The sequence below is a fragment of the Typopeltis vanoorti genome, chromosome 16 (assembly GCF_054136105.1).
Source record: "Typopeltis vanoorti isolate ZY-2024b chromosome 16, IOZ_Tvanoo_1.0, whole genome shotgun sequence".
NCBI lineage: Eukaryota > Metazoa > Arthropoda > Arachnida > Uropygi > Thelyphonidae > Typopeltis > Typopeltis vanoorti.
The window spans coordinates 64883295-64910445 of record NC_143564.1 but is presented as its reverse complement, the minus strand read 5'-3'; the positions used below and the strand labels follow the sequence as shown (position 1 = coordinate 64910445).

The following is a 27151-nucleotide window of genomic DNA, read 5'->3' as shown; positions in this document are numbered from 1 at the left end:
GTTTTTAAATTTTTTCTTTTTCATCTGGCCTTTATAAAAACAGATAATGTCCGTTTTCTGGCCAAGAAGCGATAAAGATTTGTGAAATATGATCGGAGAAAAAGAAAATGAAAAAAATAATAAATAAGTACATTTACAGTTTTGTATGCCACAAATCAGCCTAAAGAAACAAGAAATTTTTAGAATAACTAAATGCAGAAATCAGAATTGGTAAAATATCTAAACGCTCTAGCATAGAGAACATAACTATGATAGAGCGCTACACACACACACACACACACACACACTACGTGTTAATGGACAGCAAAACTCTACGAAAAATGATGTACTGATTTCTTGGGAACTTCACTCATACATTCTTCATAATAGAGAAAATTGAATGTGACTGGCTAGCATCAGAATTCTGTTTACTCCTTTCTTTGTAAAATTTTCTGCAAGACATTATAGATAAAAGTTTTTCCGGAGTAAAGTCAACAATTGAGTGGATTACTGATAGAAGTTGGCACCAACAGTGTAAGAGAACCCATGGACAGAAAAGCAACAGCAGCCCCACGAGGTGCGAGTGATACATTTTTCGTGTATTTCTTCTTTGAGTCAAGAATAGCTCTGCATTATAATCGCCAAACTGAATGATAAAGCCAATGTAAAAATCTTAGAGTTCTATAAATTGTGAACTTATGATAAGTTTTCGATGACCGTAAAAATATGAATGAATTATATAATATCACTAATGTAATATCACTGAACATCGAAAGAGAAAGCCAAAAAGATGTTTTTAAAGTAAACATTTGTTACAGTGATAAATAAATAAATAAATATACTTTTTCACACTGGTAACAATCATTAAAACGATTTCAACATTCTAGTTGCGAAGCTGTATTTACTGACAGTAGCATCTGCTTTTAAGATCAGCCTATGGGAGAGTTTAATATTCTTGGCTTGCGTAAACCATTATTGTGTTAAGAACTTAAATGTGTGCACGACTCCAGCCAAAATAGCCATTACTTTATTACTATTTACTTTTGTTCTAGCATTGCTGACGAAGTTTAGCGATGTAATATCACTGAATTACTTGTCTTATATAATCAGCTGTAGCTCAAAGTTCACCATCCGATAACTGATTATCGGGAAGCTGAACTTTATCGTGTTCATTGTCACTGGCACTGTACTTCCGAAGTCTCCACTAAGCATAATTTTCTTGCTTTCAAAAGAGAGTTCGTCGTTCATAATATTTTAAATTACTGTATAAGCACAGACACTTTTGTCCACGTGATTTGATTTAGTTATATTAAGTCCACTGTGTATCAAAAGTGAGCCTAAACTGAACGTCAGGAAGCCGGCTGCTGTCTCTTTGAGGAGATGGTTGTACTTGTCGAGACACTCATCAACGTAAGAAAAACCCGAGTGTGATCTACGAGCCAACACTCCGCAAGGTTGTTTGTTGATATTCTACTAGTCGTCTTCGGCGCGATTTCCTGTCTATAAACTATGAATCTTATTTTAAAGGTATAGTTTCAGTTTTTATGAATACAATACGACGACATTTCTTCAATTACATTACAATTTTATATGAATTCCACTGATGGAAGGTTGTAAACGTATAGCACATGGATTCCGTGCATAAACAAATCAATGATTTCAGTTATGACCTTTGCAATCTTCGTAGAACAAATTTAAGGAGACAAAGGACGGTAACAAAAATAGATGACGTGTAATAAACATAATTACTTCGAAGAACATCAATAGATGGAGCCATGACTTCTTTCCAACAGTGATTTAATGATATCGCGATGTCCATCAGTAGAATGTGAGTTGTATACTAAATTAGTGAAACATTTCGCAAATTTCTTTGTCTTCTTTCACATCCCCTAATTTTCAAGTTACCTTCATATAATATCACTAACTAGCTAAGTATAAACATGTACTAAATACTGAACTTTTGGTCATTTCTTTGAGCTAATAATCTAAAAGGAAACATTTAGCTTAGCACTCTTTTGCTAACCAAATGTGAGACTGAACTCTACGTATTTGTAAATACGTATTTGCAACGTTTAAAACCTACGATATTTTCATTTAACAAACTTTCTGAGAATCTAATTTTCTAATGAATTGATCAAAAACAACGCCAAACACGTGATTATATGTATTTACTCACTCGAATGTATTGAAATCCATCCACAGTATCTGTGTCCGAAGATGCACACCAAGCCGTCCATGCCGCTGAGTGGCGCCACTGCATTACAATCAATTTTCGACCGACAGCTACAACCATCCTAAGATGACTTCCTCCTGGTCGACTTATCGCGTACAGGTGGCAGCCTATATCGTAGATATAGGTAAAAGAAAAAAAAATCAATAATAAATTAGGAAGGAAGTGGAAAAAATGATTTTTCGCTTAAAAGAAAATGAAGGAAACGAGAGTTACTGAACCGTGTTTAATGCGTTCACAGCACGTGCATTGTTTCGATAATGAAAAGAGTGACGGCCACAACAGAATGACTTTTATAGAAAATATAATTAAATCAGGCCGTTCGCTTGTTCTGCTGGAGGCGAAAAACCTGAGTTTTCGGGTGAAAAGCCCTCTGGTCTCTTTCGACGAAAGGTGAGTTAGTAGTTAGCCCTTCTCATACGGAGGCAGTGGGCTTTTCGGATGGGAATCGAACCCAGGTCTTTCCTACCAAAGGGCTTCATCTATACTGACTGAGCCTCTGTAGTATAGACTTTCCACCATCACTTGAAAATCAGATAAAGGGATTCTTTGCGTCCTAGACGGGATTTGAACCCAGCTCTTTTCAACTAAAGGGCATTGTCGAAACCTCGTGAGCAAAGGAGGTTCTTTACGCACGCACGCACCCACATACACACACACGTGTCATAGTAACTTGTAGGTAGAATATGAAACAACTTTTAAAATGCGAAATAATTCAAGTTTGACAATTAAACATAAGTTGGGAGATGCTTTAGCAAATAAATTTGTTTTTGTTACGGTCTTGGTAATAAACTGGGCAGAAATTATATGTTAGATATTTTATGACGACAGAAATGGGAAGTTTTATACGTTAAATCCATTTGTGCTCTCGTATCATAGATTTTTCCTCAGCGTGTTACTAATAAATGAAACAAAAAAATGTTATTTGTGACACTGAAGTTATTAGTTAATCGTTCAACTTTGTTGCGAATGATGGCCATGAATAAAAGTAATACGCGCTTAGCAGCATTCAGGTGAGTCACAAGTCTTTCTGCTTTTAGAGAGAGAGAGAGAGAGAGAGAGAGAGAGAGAGAGAGAGAGAGAGAGAGAGAGAGAGAGAGATCCCACACTTCCCTGAAGCATTTCACACTTTGGGTAGTGTGAGAGTGTTTTAAAAGGCATTCCCTATTTTTTATGGAGAGAGAAGAATACTTTGAAAAATAAGGGCCGCTTTATTGAATCATAAAATCATATTTATTATCTGACTGTTTAAAGACGATAACGAAGAGACTAACCTTTCGTTCTTTCCATTTTGTGGTCTTTCAAATCGATTTTTCCTTTCACTGAATTTTCATTTTGTTCACCCTCGAAATCAGACAGGCGAAAAACGTGCACTTTGCTGTCCCGTCCAGCTATAATAAACGGAATAGGAGATTGTGAATTACATATTCAATTTAATCCTTTATCCAAGGGAAAGCAAAGTTTGCGCCTGAAGTTGTTTGTTTGCTTACACTTGGATAAAAGATTAAACGAAATATGTAATTTATAGTCTAACCAAGTGGAAAAAAAACTTCCAATATGAGATTGCGAATATACAAACATAAACATTAGAATTGTTTTATTAATTATTTTTCCCATTTGTTTTTAAACTGTTAAGCATTCAATTTCTTAATTATATATATATATACATATATATTATAATTTTAAATTCTATTTTTATTCTTAAAGCGGGAATTAATGCACCGCGGATATATATGGAGCAAGTTTTACAGCTAACTCCATCTACATCCGCGAAGCACATTAATCACGTTAGCTTGCATTTTATTTATTATATTATTTTTGCATATCACTGTATAAAACATCCCATCTGGAGCCAGGTTTTATTCCAATGAATACAAATATTATAACTATAAACATAATCATATTTCACTTTATACGTGTTCTTTATAAACAACATAAAAAGACGTTACTTTTTTCAAGATCCTCACCTCTGTCACCCCGAAATAAAAGTATCCCATGAGCCTCTACTACATTGAGCTGTTTAACTTGAATTGCTTTATCCACAATAAGTCTGTGACTTAGGCCTTCTAAATAAATAAAATAGTATCAGTACGTCAACAAATCATGAAAAAAATAGGTTAAGGAATAACACAAAAAATTCTGATTCATATGTATGCATGAAAAGATATTGCGTACAAAGAACTACAATTCCAAAACCTTTCAATGGCATATTTACCTTCTACCACGAACACACCTGCATCTGGGGTTGAGACTACGAGCTTGTTGCTATCTGAAAGTACGTAACAATATTTCAAATTGCGTGATAATAACTTAAATCATTCTACATGGTTTATTTTATATTTATTTTAGATCTCAGTAGTTGAAGGTTGTTCATTTATTCTAGAACTTTTTTATTTGTTTGGTTTTGTTTTTATAATTTTTTTAGTTTTTTTTAAACAATATTTAAATTGATGATTTCCAAAATGCGAGCTGCTCGCACATCTACAAACAAATATTTTAAATTTAAAAACTCAATTGCATGGAAGTTTTAAATTTTAAAATAGTTTTAAAAAAATTAATAAACAAACACCTCGTATCTAATTTTTTAAAAACGTTTCTAAATAAACATTTGCGAATATTTTATTATTTAAAAAAAATTAAAATCTAAACTATGTGAAGATAAAAACAAAATTCATAAATCCATCAAATGTGCGAGTATGTACGTTATTTTTCTCGATAAATCCGATGTTAAAAAGAAAATCTATGTAATAGTAACATCTGTTCGGTATTTTATCAACTGCATGCATCTTTTGTGAAGGAACAGAATGGTCAGGATTAAACAGAGTTCGATGTATGGGGGAGGGGCATTCAAAGTATTTTCAATGGAGTCACACGTCAGCAATAACTAAGTGATTAAAAAAATAACGAAGTAGAAACGAAAATTTCAACTCACCCCAGGAATCTCCACAGACAATGTCGTAAGGAAAATCTGGATAAAAGCACTGTGGTTCCCATGGCTGTAAAATGTAAAGAAAGATAACAATGCATCAATAACATAACGATTTATATGTAAACATCACAAAATCTCCCAAATAAATAGTTATTAATCCTGTTTTAAGTGTTGTAATTCTATATTGTATAGAGAATTATGATTTGAAACAGTGCTTAGAAAAAAAAATTTTTGGATATTTCTCTGTGATGGTTATTGTTGTTTTCAATGCTCACAGATGGCGATACTGTTGCCAATTATAATAGACATGCAGACGCAGCATAATAAAGGTAGCACGCTCGACTAAAAATGAGAGTCTTTCATGATCAATCAAATGGAATATTGGAAATGTTCTGATGGAATAAAAAAGAAAAAAAAAGCTTACTGACCATGGTTACTGAACTATGCACCAAGGTACGATAACAATGGTTTGAAGAAAATTGTAGAATTCTTTGTCTGCCAATGAATGTATTTTATTGCATGAACCAGTGTGTTTGTCAGAAGGAATCCATGCAAAGAGATTTGCAGTTGAATAACCGTATAATTGCACGCATAGGTTTCATAATAACTTTGTAACAATTCTTACTTTTATTGTGATATTCATTCGTGCGTGTTCATTTTTAAACATGCCGTGCTTAATTACTGAAGAATGATAACTGTGCAATATGAAAAAAAAAAAAAATAGGGAAACTTTAAAATGTACATGTGGCGAACTTCATTCTGAGATAATGATTGTGTAAATTGAGTTTGACTACAATGTCCAATAGCAGAGATCCATCTGTAGTATTATCATTGACGTAACTGATGAGGATAAGAAAATTGAATTATTAAAACGAGGTAAGAAGTAGTTCTTACCTCTTTTTTGAAGAGACCAGTTGTTGCTAAACTAGTTGGTGCGTCTCCTTTAACAATTGTATCCAACTTCAAAGCCTGTACACAAATGACAAAGGAAAACAATGAACATTAATACTGTATTAAGTATTAATTAGTATTTTATTAGAGAATAAAATTAAAATCAATTAGATAATAACAAGCACAACAAACATACAATACAGTTTTAACACACTCACGCGGACCATGTTATTTATAGCTTATTTATAATTTAGTATGGTGCTATGGTGCGTGCTTAATATTATTAAAACTATTTTTGCAGATAAAAATATATTTAATGGAAATAGACATTAAACTGTAAAGATACGAGTTCGAATCCGGTATAAGACGAATATAATTTATCAAAACTTTTCAAATGAAATTAAGTTAGGGAGCTAACAAGGAGATGGCAGAGTTTATCATTTCGAAAAATCGCATTTTTCTTCCAACAGGACAGGAACCCTGTCAGAGTAAGCACACACAATAACTAGCAGTTAGCATACTAGACTATAAACTTAATGAAAATTAGGTTTAGAGAAAAGTAAATTACTTGGTCGCAGTAACTGGCTTATATGTGATGAAAACTGAGATGCATTAAATTTATCATCTTTTATGTAATTTTTTAAATGAGTTCATTTTTCAGGATTACAAAGTGTATAAAGAAAATGTCGTTTTCCTAACGAAGTACTTCAATGTAATAAATCTAATATTAAAGTATTCGAAGTAATCTTGTAATTCTATAATTACGACCTACCAAAAAAGTGCGTAAACCATAAACTGAATGCATTCGCATTGAAACTATTCAAATACATTAAAAAAATAAAAAATCATCTGCTATACACGTAAGCATATCGTACAATTAGAATGACAAAATCATTTAGTCCAAAATGATTCATAGTTCAATTTACTTTTGCATAAATACTTATTTCACCTCTTCATTTTATATTAGGCTTTCATTTTTGGAAAAATGAAATTTTTTCAAAAACAAAATTGCGAAAAAATGTTGCAAAAATTCTTACCTGTCCTATCCTCACAAATTCGACTTGACGAGCTTCTTCTTTTCTCCTCGATCCTTTTGGAGCTTCTGGAAGAACATCGCTAAATGCTCTCCTATTCAGCATGGTCTACAAACAAACAAACATTAGAAACCGTTAAGCTGAGAATTTGCACATAAAATACTGCGTGGATGAGGAAAAGTAGACTGAAAACAGAAAATAAATGTTATAAAGAAATCGACTAACCCGATTCTTTTTTTTTTTTTTTTTTTTTTTCTGGAGTTCAGAACTTTTTTTAAAAAAAGTTCTGAACTCCACTATTCAGAAAAATCATATGACTTTCAAAATTGACGTGTCTTATCATGCGTATTGCGTGATAAGACACGTCAATTTTGAAAAAGTAATGACGTCATTCATATTCACTGAGATTTTAATTTTAATAAACATACGTTTATCGACCCCCCCATTAGTTTCTATTGTTCATTATTTCACTATATAATTTATTTCTATCATAGCTCAATCGTATCCAAATTTTTCATGTCAATACTGGCTGGGTGTGCATTACTGAGCAGACCATGCTGGATAGGTAGGTAAGCAACGTACATCAGTCTATATGGCTCTAGAGGAATATCGTGGGTTCAGGTTTGTAATGCGGAGAAACGATGGCATCTTTATGATTGATGATCACACACAGGTCCATTTAACAAACTGTGCGTTTTCCGTGTTAATGCACGACTTCGCTAAGACTTCTGGGATAAATAATGTTACTTTTAACAAACACCTCGTATCGAGTAAAGACGACCAGCTTGATAAATGGCTATTTCATGCAAGAAATCTTTCGTGCATCGCTCAACGAATATCAGAAAAAATTTGTTATTTCGTTAATTTCACAAGCACCCACTTAAAAATTATTGATTGTAAGGAACCTGAAATTGGCGATGCCCGAATAATGAACGTGGTACTGGATTGCTAGATGTTACGAGTGGAAATGTCCACACAACAACCAATCACAGCGATATAATTACTTAAATACCAAAGTAATGCGTATTCTGTACATTTCCAATTAATTTTTGGGACTTCTTTTGAAAATTCATAGCATTCCTATTAGTTTGGTCGATTCTACCGCAACTTATGAATAATTTTATTCTTCATGAAACGACTTTCGATGTCAAGCGAATAATTTCATTTCGTAATAGTTTTAAAATTTCAACATTCAAATTTAATGAATGCTGTTGTCATGAATCATAAACCGTTACTGAAGTAACTTAAGATTGAAGTAAAAGAAAGAGAAAAATATTCCTTTATGGACTTGTTTTTAAATTTGGTTAATTCCTTTAAATTATTTGGCGGGCCGGAAAAGTAGCGCTTTCAAAAGGATTCAGTCTTTTTTTTTTTTTTTTAAATAAACGGATCAATGGATGTGAAAGGGTAATTCTTTCAATGGATAATTCTTTTCATTGTTTCAATCAAACCATGTGGCTAAACGATGTCTGGTGATGATTGCTTACTTGAATTACATTATTCTTCAATTTTCTTCACGAAATAAATACATACGGTTGATGAACTATGCCTTGAGTTTGCATTTTTTATCAAGTATACAAGCAGTGATATGGAATTGAAGCACGAAGCTAATAATTCGCATATGATATCACATGATCTTGCATCATTTTGTGGCCAGTTTCAAAACAAATCTCTTTCTAGATTTCAAAATGCGTTATTGATAGCATGACTTATTTAAAAAAGATTTATTTTTCCTCTTACAATAAAATGCGTTGGAAAAATTTTAATATGATGTCAGTAGTCGATTTAATATTGTTCAGTAATATTTATGTTTCCCATCTATTGATAAAATCATGAAGCATCTTAAAATTCATATAAGACAACGCAAACATCGCTCACCCCTCTGCTCTCTGCCGTATGTTCAGCATAAAGATCTTTAATTAACATGTCCAATGTCCTTTCTCGCTTTTGGGCGAACGTTGGAGTATTGAAAGCAGCCTTCTCTCCGTTGATTACTAAAAAAAAAAAAGAATAAAATTAATAATTAAACGTTGGATATTGTTAAAAAGAAACATTTATAACGAAATATTATTTCAAACATTTTGCTATTTTTCAAATGAAATCGCGTACATAAAAGAGAAACAAATTATAATATCGCTAATTCTTATTCCCTTATTTAAAACTGGTAGAATTAAAAACATTTCAACAGATTACCTATAATTATTAATTTAAATAATATGACCCTGAGCTACGGAGGTTCCAGGTAAACTAATGATTGTTTTTAAGGCTCTGGTAGCGGTATTTGTTTCTTATAGAAGGAAATTAAATTTAAGTTAAAATTAAAGCGGCAACCTTCATTAGTGTTGACACAACAGTAATGAAAGTTGCCGCTTTAGACAACAAAAAACTACAACAGGAGACGCCACTAGTTTCTTCTGTTTTTCGAAAAATTCGGTTTCTTTTTGGACAACAGAAGGTGTATGTAAATCCAATCGTGTATCTGCAAAGGGGAAATTTATTTTATTCATCTTTTAAGAGAAATGGATGTGCCATTTGTTAATCTTTATTTTATTTAGTTTTTCTGAAAGTTAAATGATATTTGGTTAGTATTTATTTCGTTTATTTATTTTTCATTGTACTTCGTATTGTGGTGGTGTATCGGGTGGTATAAGCATATAAAACTATGATTTTTGGGGGGTTATTCTCGTAACTTACTCGGTTTCCTTTTAGCAATTTTTCTTATTCTTATTTGTATTATATCGGATATATATTACCGTTTCATCCGCTCTGTGTAATTTTTCATACAATACGCAGCCCTCGCTCCTAATTCTTGCTGTTATTGAATATGTCGAACCTTGTTGTACGTTATAGTCCTATACATTTGAAAGGGATCAACTTGCGAATGCATATACAGTATATGGTGTCTCATGCATCACGTTTACATATTCGCCTCGCTTTAAACCTTTACGGATGAAATACCTACACACACTCCAAAGCTAAACTTCGAAGCTTGGAATATATAATTGAAGACAACAGAAAAATACGGATGAAATACCTACACACACTCCAAAGCTAAACTTCGAAGCTTGGAATATATAATTGAAGACAACAGAAAAATACGGATGCTACAGTGAAAAATGATTAATAAATAAACCAACCGGAAAGATTTCTTCACCTTCTTCTTCAAGAAATCTATAATGAATTACTTTATGTTGCATGGAAATCAATAATAATCAACTTCCCATTATAAAGGTAATGCTAAGTAAAAGCGATTCTTACTTGGGGTTGAATTCTGTCTTTTATTCAGAATTTAATTATTTGAATTTGCATATGTTCTCTCTTCATAAAACAAAATAATAAAAGGGCTTATCAGTAGAATTAGCAGCTGGAATAATCTAATTTGAGAATATTTTAAATTATCATATTCATCTTTTAATAAAACATAATGCACGTAATTAATTTTTAACTTCTAAGACACCGTTCAACTATATTTCACTCTTCTCTTTGAGATTAATATAATTAAGACTGTTAATGAAATTTTCATAAAACTTTGTAAAACAAAAATGCAAACATTTACGAAACTACAGAAACGTACTATAACTAGCAGAATTTAAAAAAACAAATAATGCAATAAAAGACAATATTCATCCTAGAAGAAATTTCAGTTAAATCCATGCATGTTATTCGGCTGGAAGTATTTTTATGACGCAGTTAATGTAATGTCTAAGAAAGCTTTATGAATATTAATATCTCCGTGAATTACAGGGAACTCACTAAGACTAATATAAATGAATCTTTTGATTTATGGCTAAAGAGATGGAGAAATGTAAGAAATATTGGAGGCTTGTTTATTTTTTTGCTACTTTTCATATTCCCCAATATGAAACTCATTTTTCAGACTTTATCAAAACATTACAGTTGCACGCAAGTCTTTTTGCAGACCGGATTAAAGATGATTCTTTTTCGAGTGCGTAGTGAAATGCAGTAAAATGCAAATACAAAGAGCGAATATGACAGAAAAATCCCAAAGTAGCCAATTGTTGAATAACGTGCAATATATCAAGAGCAACACATTGATGACAGCATGTCGTTAACTGTGTGCGCATGTCAGCGTGATTAATGATGTTCCTTGTATGTATTGATTCCAAGTACAAGCCAAACCTCTCACGTTTGACGAACACGCCACACACAACATATGTAAGATGCACTTTCCCTTCTTTAGTATTGCATCTGCAAGGAGGAAATATATCATCCGTTGCATCACCAAGAAGATAAATGGCACATTGCTATGTCTCCTTAAATATACTCGAGAGAAAAATGTGTTACTAGGATTAGGTGGGGAGTAATGTCACAATACTTCACCACAGGTGGTCTAAGTGTCACGGTATATATTACGTAAGAATATTCATACAGGAAGTGAAATGTAGGAAATGATACTAAGAAAAGCACGGAACACATTTTAAGATGTTCGTAATATTTCTATAACAATTGTAAGCCTGAAATCTCGAAGATCATAAAACAAACGAACATGTGAGTAATATCGATGAATAAATGAAATAACCTTTCTAAGGTTGGTTCAGTTATTCTTTACAGCCGAAGGACATCTTCATATCGCTCTTCGTATTTAAACAGTTATATTTAAAGTGAAGTATGAATATTGCTATCACTATTGTTGAGTTAAGTTAAATTTCTACGCGATGGCCCTAATCTGATATATTTCACTAGCTGTATTTGAATTGCTCAATTGTTCGCTGTTCAGTTTACTGTAGTAAAAATTGCACAAGAAATAAAATTCAGGAGACTTTAGATATACTTACATTTTACTAATAGAAATTCTCGGAACTCTTCATGGTTGGCAATTACGGGAGGACATGGTAAAGTAGGGCCAAATAGAGGGACAGATTCTTCGGAATAAACGGATATCCTGCAATAAATCAACGCGCTCAGAATATGCAAAATAGTATGCATTAAGTACTGCATTTCATAATATTTTATAACAAAAACTCGTCGAATTGAGATAATGTTCTCAAGAGAATCTGGATTCAAAAATGTTTAAAAATAAAGTTAACTTTAATGTTGACTAGACACAGTCGTAGAGGTCTATGGCGAGCGTAGAGTGGTAACAGCGTCTATTTGGTTCCTTCCCATTTTTTTAATTCGCCGGAACTAGAATGTCACAGGGATACTGCAAATTGTCGTTCAAAAATTTTCTCAATATTTAAGCACGCTTAAAACCGTTTCCATCGGAGACTACACGTCAAACCGGCATAAGTTAGATGCAAACGCAGAACGTGTGGTTGAACGTCTCACGACTGAGCTGAGCGCAGCACGCATCATTTCGTTTTTCGAACGCATAACTTGCGTTGCTAATATTGGTAAACGCAAACAGAACTTACTGTTACCATGGCAACCTGAAAATGATCTGTCATATCCTAGTCAGAAATAAAAAAGTATTATTGAGAGAGATGCACTTCCTAAAATTAGAGGACCAAATGGTGTCGGAGAGGAAAAGCGTTTAGATAATCTACGAAATCTGCTTTATAGATTATTATTTTTTAATTTATTTATTTTATTTCATATAATTTCGTGCCATCAGTAGGCTTGTGTCATATCAGAAACTGATAATTATCTGTCGAAAACACGTTCCATAATGGACTCCGACTTGAAACTTCTGTTTCATCCACAAGGCAGCCGTGGTAGCTGAGATGCTACCAAAGAATTTTCTGAAGTGACTCCTAAAAGCTTAAAAGGTTCTACAAAATCGGAATTAAGCAGAAGAACAGAAAGAGTAATATTATTCGTATTTTGTAGGTAAAACGGTCACAAAGCAATGATTGTGCTAAGGAGACTTCGATGTAAGATTCGAAAAGTAGTCGTTAATACAGACATAAACTACATCGCGAGTTGAACTTGACATTGTTTGACCTCCAATTAGTTTGTATTTTCGTTTTATTTGAGCTTTGATTTAGGGCTAACACAAATGCAATAAAAGGCTACGTTTGCCATTTAACCTTGTTAAAAAAATCTGAAAAGTCATCACGTAAATCTGATGTGCCAGGTCATTTGTTTCCTTTTGTCATTATAGATAAAAGCACATCGATATCGGTCTAACAAGCAACACACGCTCGCGCTTCTCTCATATTAGGGAAAATTCACAAGCCTCTGTTCGTTATATCCTTTCTCCCCATCCTTTTAAGCTTGAGCATTCACCACTTAGTGCAAGTGATAGTTATGCACTTAGAGCATCAGTCATTATCAACAAAAGCGACGTTCACAAACAAAATATTTTCCATAAATTACCATATTAAGTGTGCCCCCTCATTTCACTTAATTATTATCTCAATTACTATTATTTAATAACCGCACGCACGCACAAATATTGTGTTGCATGCTGTTAACGATTAAATAATTATGTAAGGCAACACAACATCATTCACATTGCCTAAGATTTAAGCTGTGAAGCAAACATGAAACATTCGCAGGCTTTCAATCATTACTGTTTGCCTTGTCATTAACGATATTTCATTACGATCCCGTGAAGAAAATCTTTTCCTACACTCAGGATCTGACTCGTTTCAGATGTCGAGCGAATATAAAACACCTCTTTGAATCATATATGAAAGATCACTTATGAAAAATTAAGACAAAGACAGCAGGAAACGTGTGAATAACTTTAAGTGTGATTTAATGAATACTTTACAGGAGCATCGGCCATTTTATATTTATACTAGGGGGGGATACGCCCCTGGCGCCCAAACCCCCCCCGTGTTTCGGACTGGTAAGCCAGTTCTTGAATTCTGAAGACTCGAAAGGGTGGATTCCGCCCGCCTGGCGCCTAGGGTAGCACCTGGTGTCGGGTCTTCAAAAGGGGGACTCCGCCCCACCGCGGCGCCCAACCCTACGAGTTCCGGACTGGTAGGCTGGCTCTTCTTGAATTCTGATGACTCGAACATATATATATATATATATATATATATATATATAGGGTAGACAAAAGGGCGCCTTTCATAAAGCGAAAAGTGCCTTTGGTTGCAATGATATGGGTTCAATTCCCCTCATAGTGAAAGAGGAGCTGTATAGCTTTTATGTAATTTTTCAGCTAAAGACGAGTAAGCCTGTCTCATACGTAGGAGGAAGGCGTATTCCTCCCAGAATATTAGATTTTTCGTTAATCAACACGCACAAATTCACTAGAGAACACGCACGCAAAATTCATAGACATCATACACCGGCCTCATAGTCTTCGTCGCTTCAATAATCCAAGCGACACTTAAAGAAGCTATTTCAAGAATAGACGTTTTTGAAGGATGAAACGAGTACTTAATTTGGGTAAGTGTGAAATTTAAATGAAAATTGTGGTTGATTGCGTGCTGCTTTTCAACACTGACAAAATTAAAGATGCGAATTAAGATGACCAGTGCACGTGGAAGAAGCAATGAAACAGGCACAAAGAAAAAAATGTTGTAGGAAGTTAGGGAGGGAGTTAATTAATTAGTATTTAGTTAGAATATATGAAATCATTTTAGGCTAGGAAGTGGAAATAATCAATCCCCTCTATTTTGTTACTTCTATTCTATAATCAATCCCCTCCCCTACAGGTTCTGTAGGGGAGGGGATTGATTATAGAATAGAAGCAACAAAATTCACGATTTGCTTTTCATCGGGGAGCGTCGTGATTCCAAAAAATAAACAAATTTAAAACATCAAAAATTCCTTTTAGAAGTTGGATTTAAGAAAATATCCAGTGGAATAATAACATTGTTTCTTCTGTAATTCATATTATGCAATAGTTTCATATATATTGATGTAGTACAGTGACTTGTCTAGATAATTTTTTTCCCCCATAAATGTTTGCTCATTTGGAAATTAAGATTTTTCTTGGACATTTTGTCCTTGGATTTCTATATAAACATTCCGTTTTTCTATTTTTAGGTACAGTCACTATTTTCATGAAATTCGATATCACTTCATTTTTTTATTTTATTTTTTATAATAATAATAATTTTTTTATTGTTCTTTCAAATATTGATGATAAAAGTAATAATTAAATCAAAAGAAATAAATTTCACATTAAACTGAGCACACACGTAATACACGCCCAAGGGTTTGTTTACTAGCATTTCTTGTTAGGGTTCCTCGGTTTTAAGTTCATATTGCAAAACACATGAGTGCATTTTGGCCATTTTCTTTTTTCGTCTGTGAATATTAACATGTAACAACTCACGCTGACTTGACAGATTTTAATGAAATTTGGGATATTTAAAATTTATGAAGTCATGAATCATCACAATTTTATTTGAATTATTGTTATTATTATGATTATTACTAGAGTTCCATCAAAAATACTCATCGCAGGAGGCCTCACCATCACAAACACATAGTCTGTCCCACGTGCCTTAAATACATTCAGCGTCTCTGTAGTCACCACACCTCTCGGGCAATGCATTTCAATCATCCTTACCCTCCATGCAAAAAACCTTGTTCTCCCCTGTCTTCCCTTATTCTATCTAAAACCTCTTCCACATTAATTTGGTATTAACCCCTTAGCAACTTATATGTCACGGTCTCAATCATATTCCCTCCTCCTCCTCTCATCTACGAGTCTCTGAAAAAAAAAAAAAAAAAAAAACTCGTCCACATGGAAACGTAACATTAAACCCACTCTGTTATTATGTTCCATTGTCTTTTCTACGAATCGAAAACTATTTCCTCGTCACAGATGAAAACCGGAAATGTCAACATGTTTGTCTCGAAAATTACGATCTATGGTTTCACTTTAGTAACATAACATTTCAGCAGATGGAACCTGAGCTGGCATAGAGTACTGAGCTTCTCTAAGGTTACGCTTGAAATCCTGTAAATGGGAAGTGATTTCTAGCACGAGTTACAAATCCATTAGTGTTCCTTACTTGGACACAAAATGTCGTTAAATTTCAGGATAAATAGACAAAAAAAATTGTGATTGTTGTTTTTGTCATTCTGTCAAGAAAAAAAAGACAAAAATCGCTCATCACATAAACAATAACAGCGTAATTAATAATATTGTACAATTTTATAAGAAATGCTCGCGTTTTTATGTGTAATATCCTTTGTTGCCTAAAATTGTAGAAATACTATTCATCGATTTAATGCAACAAAGAGTAATGCAATATAACATTACAAAGGATATTATAACATAATACTAAGGGTAATATTATGTTACCCTTTCTATGACTGCCTCGTAATTTTTCAATCAGTCTAATTTAACATTATGCGATATCTCCACACAAGACCTCGTGGAGATAAAATGATTGCGTTAATATCTGTTTCCCATTATTCGCAAGAGGATTCCCTTTGTTCACACATGATTATCGCTTCGATAAAACGAAATCATTGCTTTAAAAATAATTTCTGAACAATTAACAAGTTTCATCTTAATATAACCCGATCTGTTTGGCGAACCCGCTTTCAACCATCGAACTCGCCGTCGGTTAGAATCTCAGCCCGAGTATAGATGATAGAGATTATGATTTTTTAAACCTTGATTTATGGTTAAGATTAAATGCCTGCAAATATTGCGATGATGGTTTTGATCCTGATGTGACTTCTTGAACGTTGGTCGCTGAAACCATCCCTGAGACCAATGCTGTTGTTTATATAACTAATCATTAACTGGCCCAAAGACACCAATCATTCCAGAAATAGTGACATGTATAATAATATATCTACTGTACTATATTGACTGAAACTCCACTAAATTAAGATGTTATAGAAAACTTGTTAAATGCTGCCAAAAACTCTGAAAATTTTCAGGGCATCTTCACGATTCTTCCTTGCTTTATTCAGGGGTATTTAAGATTTGCCGAATTATTCGCTCTTGCATAGCTCCTAATATTAGTTGCTCGTCTGTACTTAACAGTATCGTATTCAGCTATTTTAGACTTCACCGTGTTAAGCGATCGGCTATTTTATTATTTACATAGGTCTTTGCGGGTCACAGTGGATAATTGATTGTTTGAAAATACGGCCAAAGTAGCTATGGTTACGAGGGTAGCGTATTATGACTGTAAATTGCGTGTTCTTTTAACACACTTTATCTATTTTTGCTGCATTATTTTCCCAGTTTCCGCGAGGGAAAGATACCCGAAAATTTAATATTTATTTATTATACAGATGTAGCGAGAAAAGCCCCCACCACCTCTGTATGAAACAGACTAACTCGTCTTCCGATAAAATAAAATAAACAATATAATAAAGTTTCTTCGCATTCTATACCGCATTCAAACCTAAATCTTTCCGTATGTGACTTGGTGAGATCACAACAGGTTTCAATAGTGTTTTCAAGAAATGAGCTCTTAAAGTAAGAAACACTGTAGTACGCAAGGATTAAATTTAAAATAGAGTATAACACTTTCTATTTTTAAACTTCTGTACTTCAGTATCATAAACAAAATATGCTTTCTGATTACACATCAAAACAATGTACGAATTAGAGAACTTTTCACTTATCTTAAAAAAAAAAAAACGGATTAAATGAAACAATACTGCGTTTAAATTCAGTACGTAAGTTGCATACTTTAAGGTGCTGCCATCTACCAGCAGAAGAGGAACTAAACAAGCTAATTATTGATTGGCATTTTTTTACTTACCTGAAAGAATCGTCCTGTTTATCGTATGTTACAACTGCAAAGACATCTATCATGTGTTAAGAAATTCTTAGCTAATGCCAAAAATAAATTTACTTCATAGTATCCACATGGCGAGTTCAATTTACACAGTTACTGTAATTAAATGACTTTAAATTAGCCTTAATTTTAGTATTTAAATACACAGAATCAACAAATTTGGTTAAAATTATCACCACGAAAGCATATGCCTCACTCTATTGTATGTGAAAAACAGAATAATTTTTAAAAGTGATGAGAAATTTGTAATTCAAGAATAGGATCTCTTTACTAATATTTATATACGAGCAAATAAAAAGGATACGAGTAAACTGGGATTTGATCATCGCAGGTTTGAAATTGATGTGGTCTTCGTGGTCTCCATCCAGAAATATTATATTTACAATGTCATTGCCTATATGACGCTTCCTTTCTACCTGGAACAAGAAATATGACGTTTTATAGATAATAGATTACTCAAATTAAAGAATAAATTATTAACTAGCAATGCCGTGAACTTCCCTTCCTAAGCTGAATTGCATAAATCAACAGTTTCCCTTTGTATCTCCCTACCTGTTCGTCTTCCTCGCATAAATTAATGGAACATTCCAAAAACTACTGCGCAATACGACTTAAACGTGATTGGATGTCCATTCGCGTGCGTTTGTCTCGTGCGCAATCCACAAAAATTATTTGTGCAATATTAAATGTTTTCATTATACGACGCAGAAAATATTTGTGATGGTTGTTTATAAAAGAGAATGGCAGATGTTAAAAATTCATTAATTTTGTTCAAATGAGTAATTAAATAAATAAAATAAGTTATGTTATAATTAAATGCGATATTCTAGTAAGAAAATTTATTTTACACTAAATAACTTCGCATTAAGTCTTCTAAGTCTAATGTTCATTGCTCAAATAATTTTGATACTGAGTCACATTGGACAAGCATCAAAACTTGACTTAAATTTTTGATTAATTTTGTCGTATTTTTTTAAAACTTTTTATGTATTTTGCAAAATTTTGATAAATAGTGTTTAAAATTTTGATAAATGCTGTTTAAAATTTTGATAAATTTTGTCGTGTTTTGTTTAAAATTTTGATAAATTTCGATTTTAATTCGGTTTAAAATTTTGATAAATTTCCATAAATTTTATTTGAATCTTTGTGCGTATAACATACATTACTGCTGCACTTAATTCATTCCACAAATAACAGAATGTACATAATAAAAAAATAATTTCATCGATATTTAAATTATGAATGGTTTAAGTGGTGGCATTCCTTTAACATTATGCGCAGATAACTTGAAACGTATCGCATTTCAATCAAGTTCCCTTAAACTATTTCGAGTTAGCGACAATTTGCTACATTCCTTTAATAAAATCCACTTTCCTCGTGGGACATTTTCCAATAAATTCGTGGCACGTACAAGTTTTCCACATAAAGCTACTTGCATTGTTCCAACGTAAGCCAGGAAATTCAATAAAAAAGAAATCAAATGCATTTACGATTTTCAATGTTTCCATTTTTGTTTCCTTGTATTCTGAATCATGCAAGGAAAAGCTTCCTTCTCTCATAAAACTGCACGAACAGGAATGAAAAGAGAGATGATTCTCAGATACTTAAGATATTCAGATAATTTCCTGATACTCTTGTTCCACTTTCTGATTATACCACTCCCAACTTTCGCTCTTATCTCCAAATGTATCTCGATGATATTTATAACCACCTACATGTTCTTCATTACATTTTCATTTCTATGCTAACAGATTATTTCAACGTTTTTTTACTGCTTATCATACTTATTTTAAACATTCACGTTTTACTTAAAAATAAAAATAAAATGCGCGCCCTTCTCCATGCAAATTCTTCAACAAACGTTTGTAATGCTATCGGTACTTCGAGATTACGTGAAGCACTCGCATAATATGCGCGTGGATGGTGTACTAATGTTTCAAAGAGTTATATTATTATTGTTGGTATTTTCAATTAATATTTTTTTTTTCTATTTTTATCAAGCTTGTTCATTTTCGTTCATTTTCTTCTCTTTGAAGCACTCAGTACTCTGATGTCATTTCCGTAATGATTCAATATGACTTTTATCTCTGTATATATTCAAGAAACACTTAACTTTATTGTTTCATTCACTTAAATAAATTGACCAGATAGAAAGCTGTTACTTTATTTCCAAGATAACCTTGTCTTTATTGAATAAATCACTTCCTACTTGGCAATTTTTCAGTGCTACTTTAGTGACGTCATTTCTTCGAGTTGCTATTTCACTGTAACGTGAATGAAAAGATCTAGTTTCACATCGTAGGCAATTCCATTTTAATACTGTTTATATTCTTTGAGGAAAATAACGTGAATAATTTGTGTTTCTTCACTTGATAACCCATGGTTGTTCTGGCACAAAATCAAAGTCGTTTGTACTACGCTAGAACAGCAGTCAAACTTACAGTCAAACCATTCCGATATCCTAACAGAATTCAATAATTAAGATTACTAAAAAAAAAAAAAAAAATTAAAAATTGTGCCTAAGCATCTTAAGTGGTTGGAAAAATAATATCGACATAATATATATATATTTATTGTTTCTTACATAAAATGTGAATAAAACTTAAGAGTGAGACACATTTTAAAGTGCTCTATTGACTGCTTTAAAATAAAATTTAAATAAAATCCACAGGACACGAATGATTTCAACCGCTCCATACCAATCATTTATTTTGTTTCTTGTAATTTGCAACGTTTTATTTTGAAAGTTCAAAGTTTTCATGGCACATACGAAGTATATTAATATTTAAAGTCAGAAGAGCAAGATGCCATCCACGTATACTGTTTTTTATTTTTCACCCCTTTTTATGCGTGCTTCTATATGCACACTTCTCGAGATTGGATCCACACACACACACACACATTGTGATCAACTCGCTAAGAACACATTTTTATATTTCGTAAGTAAACATAATAATTTATACAGTATAAAGAAAAAATGACATCTAATCGAAGTTTTGTTTTCGATGTCAAATTCGGTTGATTTTTTAATGTACCCTTTCTTGAGTTTAAGGGGAGAATCTTCAAACTGCATCTCATTAAAAAATAATCACTTATTAATTTATTGAAATGTTTTCAGGATACCAAAGTTTTATTTTTTTACATTTCTCTTATTAAGGCATGGCTTTTGTATGATTAAAGTCAGTGACTCACGTGGCCTTAGCTGCGCGAAACGAAGATGTGTGAGAATGACTATAATTTGAGTTGTTTTCATAGAACAAAGGTGCTCTGAACTTTCGAGGGTGGAAGAGATTGCTGACGTAATCTTTCGCTTTGTAAAGATAATAATGATAATTATTATTATTATTCGTGACACCTCCAAGGAGTCTGAAGACTCATCGCGGGAGGACACCTACTATATACAACTGTCTCCACCACTACACCGATCTTCTACTACCAATCTTCTCCATCAACGCCATCTACCGCCCACCACCACAACTAGTATTTTTTGTCTGTAAATTGCATGTGTTCTGAAGGGCCAATTTGTCTGTAAGTTAGAAAGAAAAGAATTCTAAGACGTTTAAAGGGAACATTCTTGAAACATTTCTTTCTCCCTTTATAAAATCTTATTTTAATAAACATTGAAATAAATCGGCACTAAGTCACAGGCTTACATTTAATTAATGAATTAAAATATATTTAGTTAAATATATTAAGTATTATTTTGTTCTTAACCTGCTGCTACCATTTTAATTTAAATATTACTATAGCATTATTTTAGGAAAATGATGTTTATAACAAGCCTTCAATCCACTTCTCCAAAATATTTCTCGATATTATTATGAAGGTAATTAAAGAGTAAGAAAGATAAATACATAACAAAAGCGTTGTAATACTCACTAATAATTGAATAAATATTCAATTACTATAGCTTAGTTTTATATCTGTCATGTGTAAAATTAAATTTATTATTGAATGGAATTATTTTCTTAATATGATCTGCTTACTTGTCGCCTAAAGTTAATTTAATTTATACAGAATGTCCAAATCGGCTAGAATTAAGCCTACATTGATTGGTTTTGTTTAGTTCAATTCTCTACCGAGAGATGGTGCTGGACGACATAATTTTTACTTTAAAATAGCAAGTGTTGCATCTTGATTTTAAAATAGGATCTTGCCTAACAAATAGGGCTTTTATATATAAATTATATTAACTAATTAATGTGTCTCACCTTTTAATAGCGTGTGTGTGTACGTATGCGCTCGCGCTAATTTTTGATAATGCTGAAAATGTATGATTAGTCCCTTATATTTTAAGATTTTTCTCATCGAAACAATTTCACTTAAAATTCTGAACTCGCATTATTTTATAGTATTTTCCATTTATTTAACGAAGTTCTTCATTTCTTTTATGTGATAGTTTACTTGGGAATAATTGCCTGATCTCCAGAATCCCAGAATCTTTAGTTATAGAAGTTTTTTTTTTTCTTTTTCTCGCTTGGTTACAAAGTAAATAATACTTGACAAGAAATTATATTCTTGTTTTAATACTTTACTGAAGAGTAACAAAGTTTGCGAGGGAAGTATTTTCACTACTAGTCAACTTGTATATAGAGGCTATTGACTTCATACACCATTTAACTCCTTTATACGGAAAACATACTGTATGTGTTCAGCGTTGATTGAACTTTAGTAACTTCCTCGATCTAGCTCCCACTGATAAGTCCTCAATAAACTTCGAAAGCGGTCTGGGTAATGGCTGTTCGTGTAATACACAGTAATATGCGTCTTGCATTATGAGATACTAAGGCAATTGATGTCAAGTCAGCAGCCTGTTATACAAGTAGATTAGTCGTAAGGAATACTTGACGCACAAGCTTGCAAGTCAGTCATTAAAGAAATAAGTCTTTACCTGCTGCCTGTTGTCTTTGGAATAAGGAAGAAGAGTAGATACGTGAAACATTATTTCATGTCCTTCGTATATTGTGTACACGGAATATTTGCCTGTCATATCACCTGCAAGTATGAAAGAAAGAACAGTTAGAGACTGGTATAAATTAGGATTCTATAATTTAATCACAGTTTAGAGTGTTACCACAGACAACACACAAATATATTCCAGCAAAGACAAAAGTAGAGCGTGCGATATTAATTTCTTTTTTTAGTGAAAATAAGAATCAGTCCCATACATTATTGGAAGATATTCCGTTTCCTCTATGACATAAAGATTTATTATGTATTAACTGAATGCACGATGTTTACTTTCTTCTGGGTCATCTAGGAACCTTTCTCCACACACACACACACACACACGCACGCACGCACGCACAGGAAAGAAAATTCATTCTATTCAATGTAACTCATTTTATGAAATATTTTTATTCCAGCAGATACATCGTATGAAATGCGTTTTTTTTATCGATGCTGTTAATAAAAATCTGTAAATTGAAGTGGTATTATTACTTATCAACACTAATTAAGTTAGAAGGTGCTGAAATTAAAATATTTACATATTTATTCTAAGATTAAATGAAAAATTGCGAATATTTTCTTAATTTCCTCTAAGAAAAAAAAAGTCTTTTCTCTTTTATTCTCTGATACGGCTTTAAAACTGGAGATAATTAGGTTATATTTAAATAACTAATGTAATCGTGGTGCGTTTCTTTAATTAGCACCTCTTTCATGGTTTTATAGAATACATTAACGTTCTTTTTTATTTATTTATTTTTTTCGATTATTAAACTCAATAGGGTTACGAAAATCTCGTGGAGTAATTCAAATTACATCAGTTCTGAATGAGATTCAGTTCCATTAAAAAAAAGATGATTTTTCAAATTCTAGATTAACTGAATAAATGGATTTCCAAAACTAAAGGCTTATTAGTTGAATGAATGAATGCCAAGTCCATAAGGTTTCTCTATCGCTCTCTCTCTCTCTCTCTTTCTTCGAAAATAGTTTATTAATTAAATCTCATTTTTAGAGTATTTTAAAAATATTTTATGTTAATCAATTACCCACGTGTTTTTAAAATTTCAGTGGTTTTCTCATCTAGGATGCATGGCAGTTCCTTATTTTAAATTAATTTCTTGTGTACGTTTAAATACAGTGACATTATACGAAAAGTAAAGCATGTCAAATGAATTTAAAATCACGGATCTGTTGTATTTAGATTCTAAAGTAAGTAACTTGGTACATTCAGTAGCGATGTTACTCTTTGGGTAGGTGGAAAATCGGGGTTCGATGCGGTCTAGGATGCTGAGGAAACTTTTATGTCTTTTCTTTTCATTTATAAGTGAGTGAATCGGCTCTTTTAAAGTTTGCAGGATTTCTCATTCGCAAAAAAAAAAAAAAAAAAAAAAAAAAAAAAAAAAAAAAAACTTTCGGGAGAAAAAATAAAGAAATTTCAAAAAATGAAAAGAAACATTTGTTTCTCTATTTCTCGATGTAAGCGATTGGAATAATTGAAAGAATTATCCTTAATACTTTAAATAATAATTAATTTAAATAATATTTTAATTTATAATTTAAAGAACACAACAGGTTATTCGCTTTATTTATTTTTTCTTTCGATATCTTTACGAAATCTGCATTAGTTAATTATTGCTTGGTTAGAAGAGGTTCTCATGGACCAAATATTTTGTACCTTTGACGTCGAGTCCTCCTCGGAATTTGTCCCATCCTTTGAGTCGAACTTTCTCTCCTAACAGCGAAATGAACCTGTCGAACTCCCGACTTCCGTGCTCTGAAATAAAAAATGTACGGTGAGGTTTGTTACACAGCTAAAGATTCAAACTGCTAAAATACAAATATTTCAATGCTTTTATTATAATTAAAAATAATGTCGATCAAAAAAAAGGTTTTCGTGAAGTATTTGTTTTCAACCAAATTACAATAATATAAAGCTAACCATCGCTTGCAATTTGATGTTTTCGTTTTTGAATGAAATAAAAAAAATCTTGATTTTTTTTTTTTAAGGTCCTCTTTCAGTTTGATATTTTTCTCTCCAACTGCTACTCTCTGTCATTTCTCTCGAGGGAATAGCAGTCCTTATTTTGTTGTTCCTTTCTACTCTTAGAAGTTTTCCGTGCAATGCGCTTATTTTCAGCCTTGCTTCACTCCGCATCAAAGCGAAATAATCTGCAAAAATTCGGTGGGGAGCATACTTCAAAGTATCTCATGTTATTTGAAACTGTCAGTATTTCTCTCTCTCTCTCTCTCTTTCTATTTCTTCCGAGTAAATGTTCTACATCCGCTACTTTTGGTTTGATTGCTAAAAACAACTTTTGTATGAAAAGCATTGTAAATTTCCATGCTTCGAGATTATCTAGCCATCTTTGTTGGTTCGAGGATAATCATACCACTTTTTTCTAAAATCATCATAGAAAATAAATAAATTAACAGAATTATAAATGCATATGTAATATCTGAACGAATTATTTCTAAATTAGAAAAAAAATAAACAATAATAATATTAACTTTTTTTCCATTTCGATGATAAGGTTACAGGTGCCCAAAGAAAAGGCAGTTTTTGATTCGAGCAATCCATTGTATTTAGTGAGACGGTACCTCATTTTGTAGTGAGGATTTGAATAAAAGGATACATCAAGGAATTGATTCTTCATGCACATCGCCGGAATAATGTACAGGAAACGTACCACTGAAGTATCTATCTACTGAAAGAGAAATTATTTTAAATGTCTATCCTGGCAACTATTTCTCAAGTTGCTGTATCATCTATGAGCAGTAAATTTCTGAAAGGATTGCCTCATTCAGACAATAGTGCGTTACAAAAAAAATAATAAAAGAATCTAAAAGCAATCTTGTATTTGCTAAAAAGGTATTCATCTGAAGTTTGCCTCATTAGGTTTAGTGGTACACTTGAGAAAGGCGGTAGTAGTGATGGTGGTGGTGATTGATGGCAGCAATATCGTTACTTTAGCCTAAGTTGCTGGCTTTTATTACGCTTTACCTCATTTCAAGAAAGCCCATCACGACTCGGAGGAATTGTAAAGAGGCATTCATTTGCGATGCCACTCGCCACTTAACTAGTTTGTTTACAACCTCAACTCAAGTGTAAATTTTCTTACTCACCATTGCTGAACATTTCGTCATCAGTAGTCTGGCCTGCTTTAGCATAGAGAACTCCAAACTTAAAATTAACTGATCCCTAGATAAAAAAAAAAAAGAGAGAGAGAGAAAGTATTAGGTACAGTGGATTGCTCATTTAAGTAAATAGAATGCATGGAAATAACAAGAAATAATTTTTAAAAAAGTTATTCAGATATTTATTGATTTTAATGGAAATATTATTTATTTTTCAAATGGCATAGCTGTGACTTAATCCTTGTTTCATGTGCAGCGAAAATACATTATAATATTCATTTTTTTTTAAAAAAATCTATATTTTAAATGTGCATCTTATTTGCAATTCTTTGGTCGAAGGCGCATAAATTGTTTACTTTAGATTGTCCAAACGTCTTCTTTGAATTTAAAGGGATGCAGTCTGTCAGTGATATGCTATTTAACTCTTTAGACAATCTTTTCCTGGCGTAGCATTTCGTATTTAAAATTCAACAGTTTTGTACATTTGACTAAGAGGACTCCGTGAAGTTATCTAAGACACGATGGTTCTTTATAGGCTGTTTATTGCAATCAAAATCTTCAGTTTATCATAAATTAGATCGATATTTTGTTTTTTACTTTGTAATTTTAGCTTCTAAGTGTAAAGGCTGAGGATTCAGAACTAGCGATGAGAATAAAATGGTCTGTCTGAATGAATACATGCATCGTCTCTGGATAAACACACTCTCCCTCTCTCTCTCTCTCGCTCTCTCTCTCTCTCTCCTCTGTGTGTGTGTGTGTGTGTGTGCGCGCGCTAAATCTTATGTAACTAGAAGTAAGACTTAAAACTTAAAGGTAATATATATTTAGAATAATGCTTCGATTTTCTTTGCATTTTGTGCTTCAGTGCATTAAGTACTAATGAGAAATATGCTAATCACTTTTCGATAAAATAATTTATGTTAATCATTTACTCCTTAGTTTATTGTTTTAATTAGTTTACTAATATATTCCCCTTTATTTTATCTACTGCAAAGTAATAAAAATAATAATGAAATAAAGTACTGACATCAATGATTCTAAAACAAAATAACTCTTATAGAAGTATATTAGTCTTTACTAGTACTCACCTCTTGTTCCTCCAGAAGGAGTAGATCCTGGTAGGCGTGGTTAAAAAAATTAACAAAAATTAAATTGCACATCAAAATAATAAATTAAACAATATGATGAAATAAAAACAATAAAATCCATTACAACAATAAAAAACTACCAGTGGATGAGACATTGATATTTTAATTATTGTATTTCATTGTTTATAAAACACTGCATTTGAGACAATACTTCCAATAAGCAGGGTAGTGATCTCAGCGGGCGATGAAAATAATCTACCACCTAAATCACTTAT

The 27151-nt window shown here is 32.4% G+C and overlaps 1 protein-coding gene across 1 annotated transcript in view; it reads right to left on the bottom strand.

Annotated features, from left to right (window-relative positions):
* LOC150098082 (GTPase-activating Rap/Ran-GAP domain-like protein 3) overlaps nucleotides 1-27151 on the bottom strand; it is a 183568-nt gene that overhangs the window by 36247 nt on the left and 120170 nt on the right. The window contains exons 8-22 of the mRNA XM_090406580.1: nucleotides 26877-26903; nucleotides 25777-25852; nucleotides 24329-24427; nucleotides 22598-22701; nucleotides 18011-18122; nucleotides 17671-17716; nucleotides 11860-11966; nucleotides 8942-9057; nucleotides 7067-7171; nucleotides 6033-6107; nucleotides 5142-5205; nucleotides 4425-4478; nucleotides 4177-4275; nucleotides 3484-3600; nucleotides 2156-2319 (exon numbers count right to left, since the gene is read on the bottom strand). Coding sequence (XP_090262706.1) covers nucleotides 2156-2319; nucleotides 3484-3600; nucleotides 4177-4275; nucleotides 4425-4478; nucleotides 5142-5205; nucleotides 6033-6107; nucleotides 7067-7171; nucleotides 8942-9057; nucleotides 11860-11966; nucleotides 17671-17716; nucleotides 18011-18122; nucleotides 22598-22701; nucleotides 24329-24427; nucleotides 25777-25852; nucleotides 26877-26903 — 1365 coding nt within the window. The remainder of the gene's footprint in view (nucleotides 1-2155; nucleotides 2320-3483; nucleotides 3601-4176; nucleotides 4276-4424; nucleotides 4479-5141; nucleotides 5206-6032; nucleotides 6108-7066; nucleotides 7172-8941; nucleotides 9058-11859; nucleotides 11967-17670; nucleotides 17717-18010; nucleotides 18123-22597; nucleotides 22702-24328; nucleotides 24428-25776; nucleotides 25853-26876; nucleotides 26904-27151) is intronic.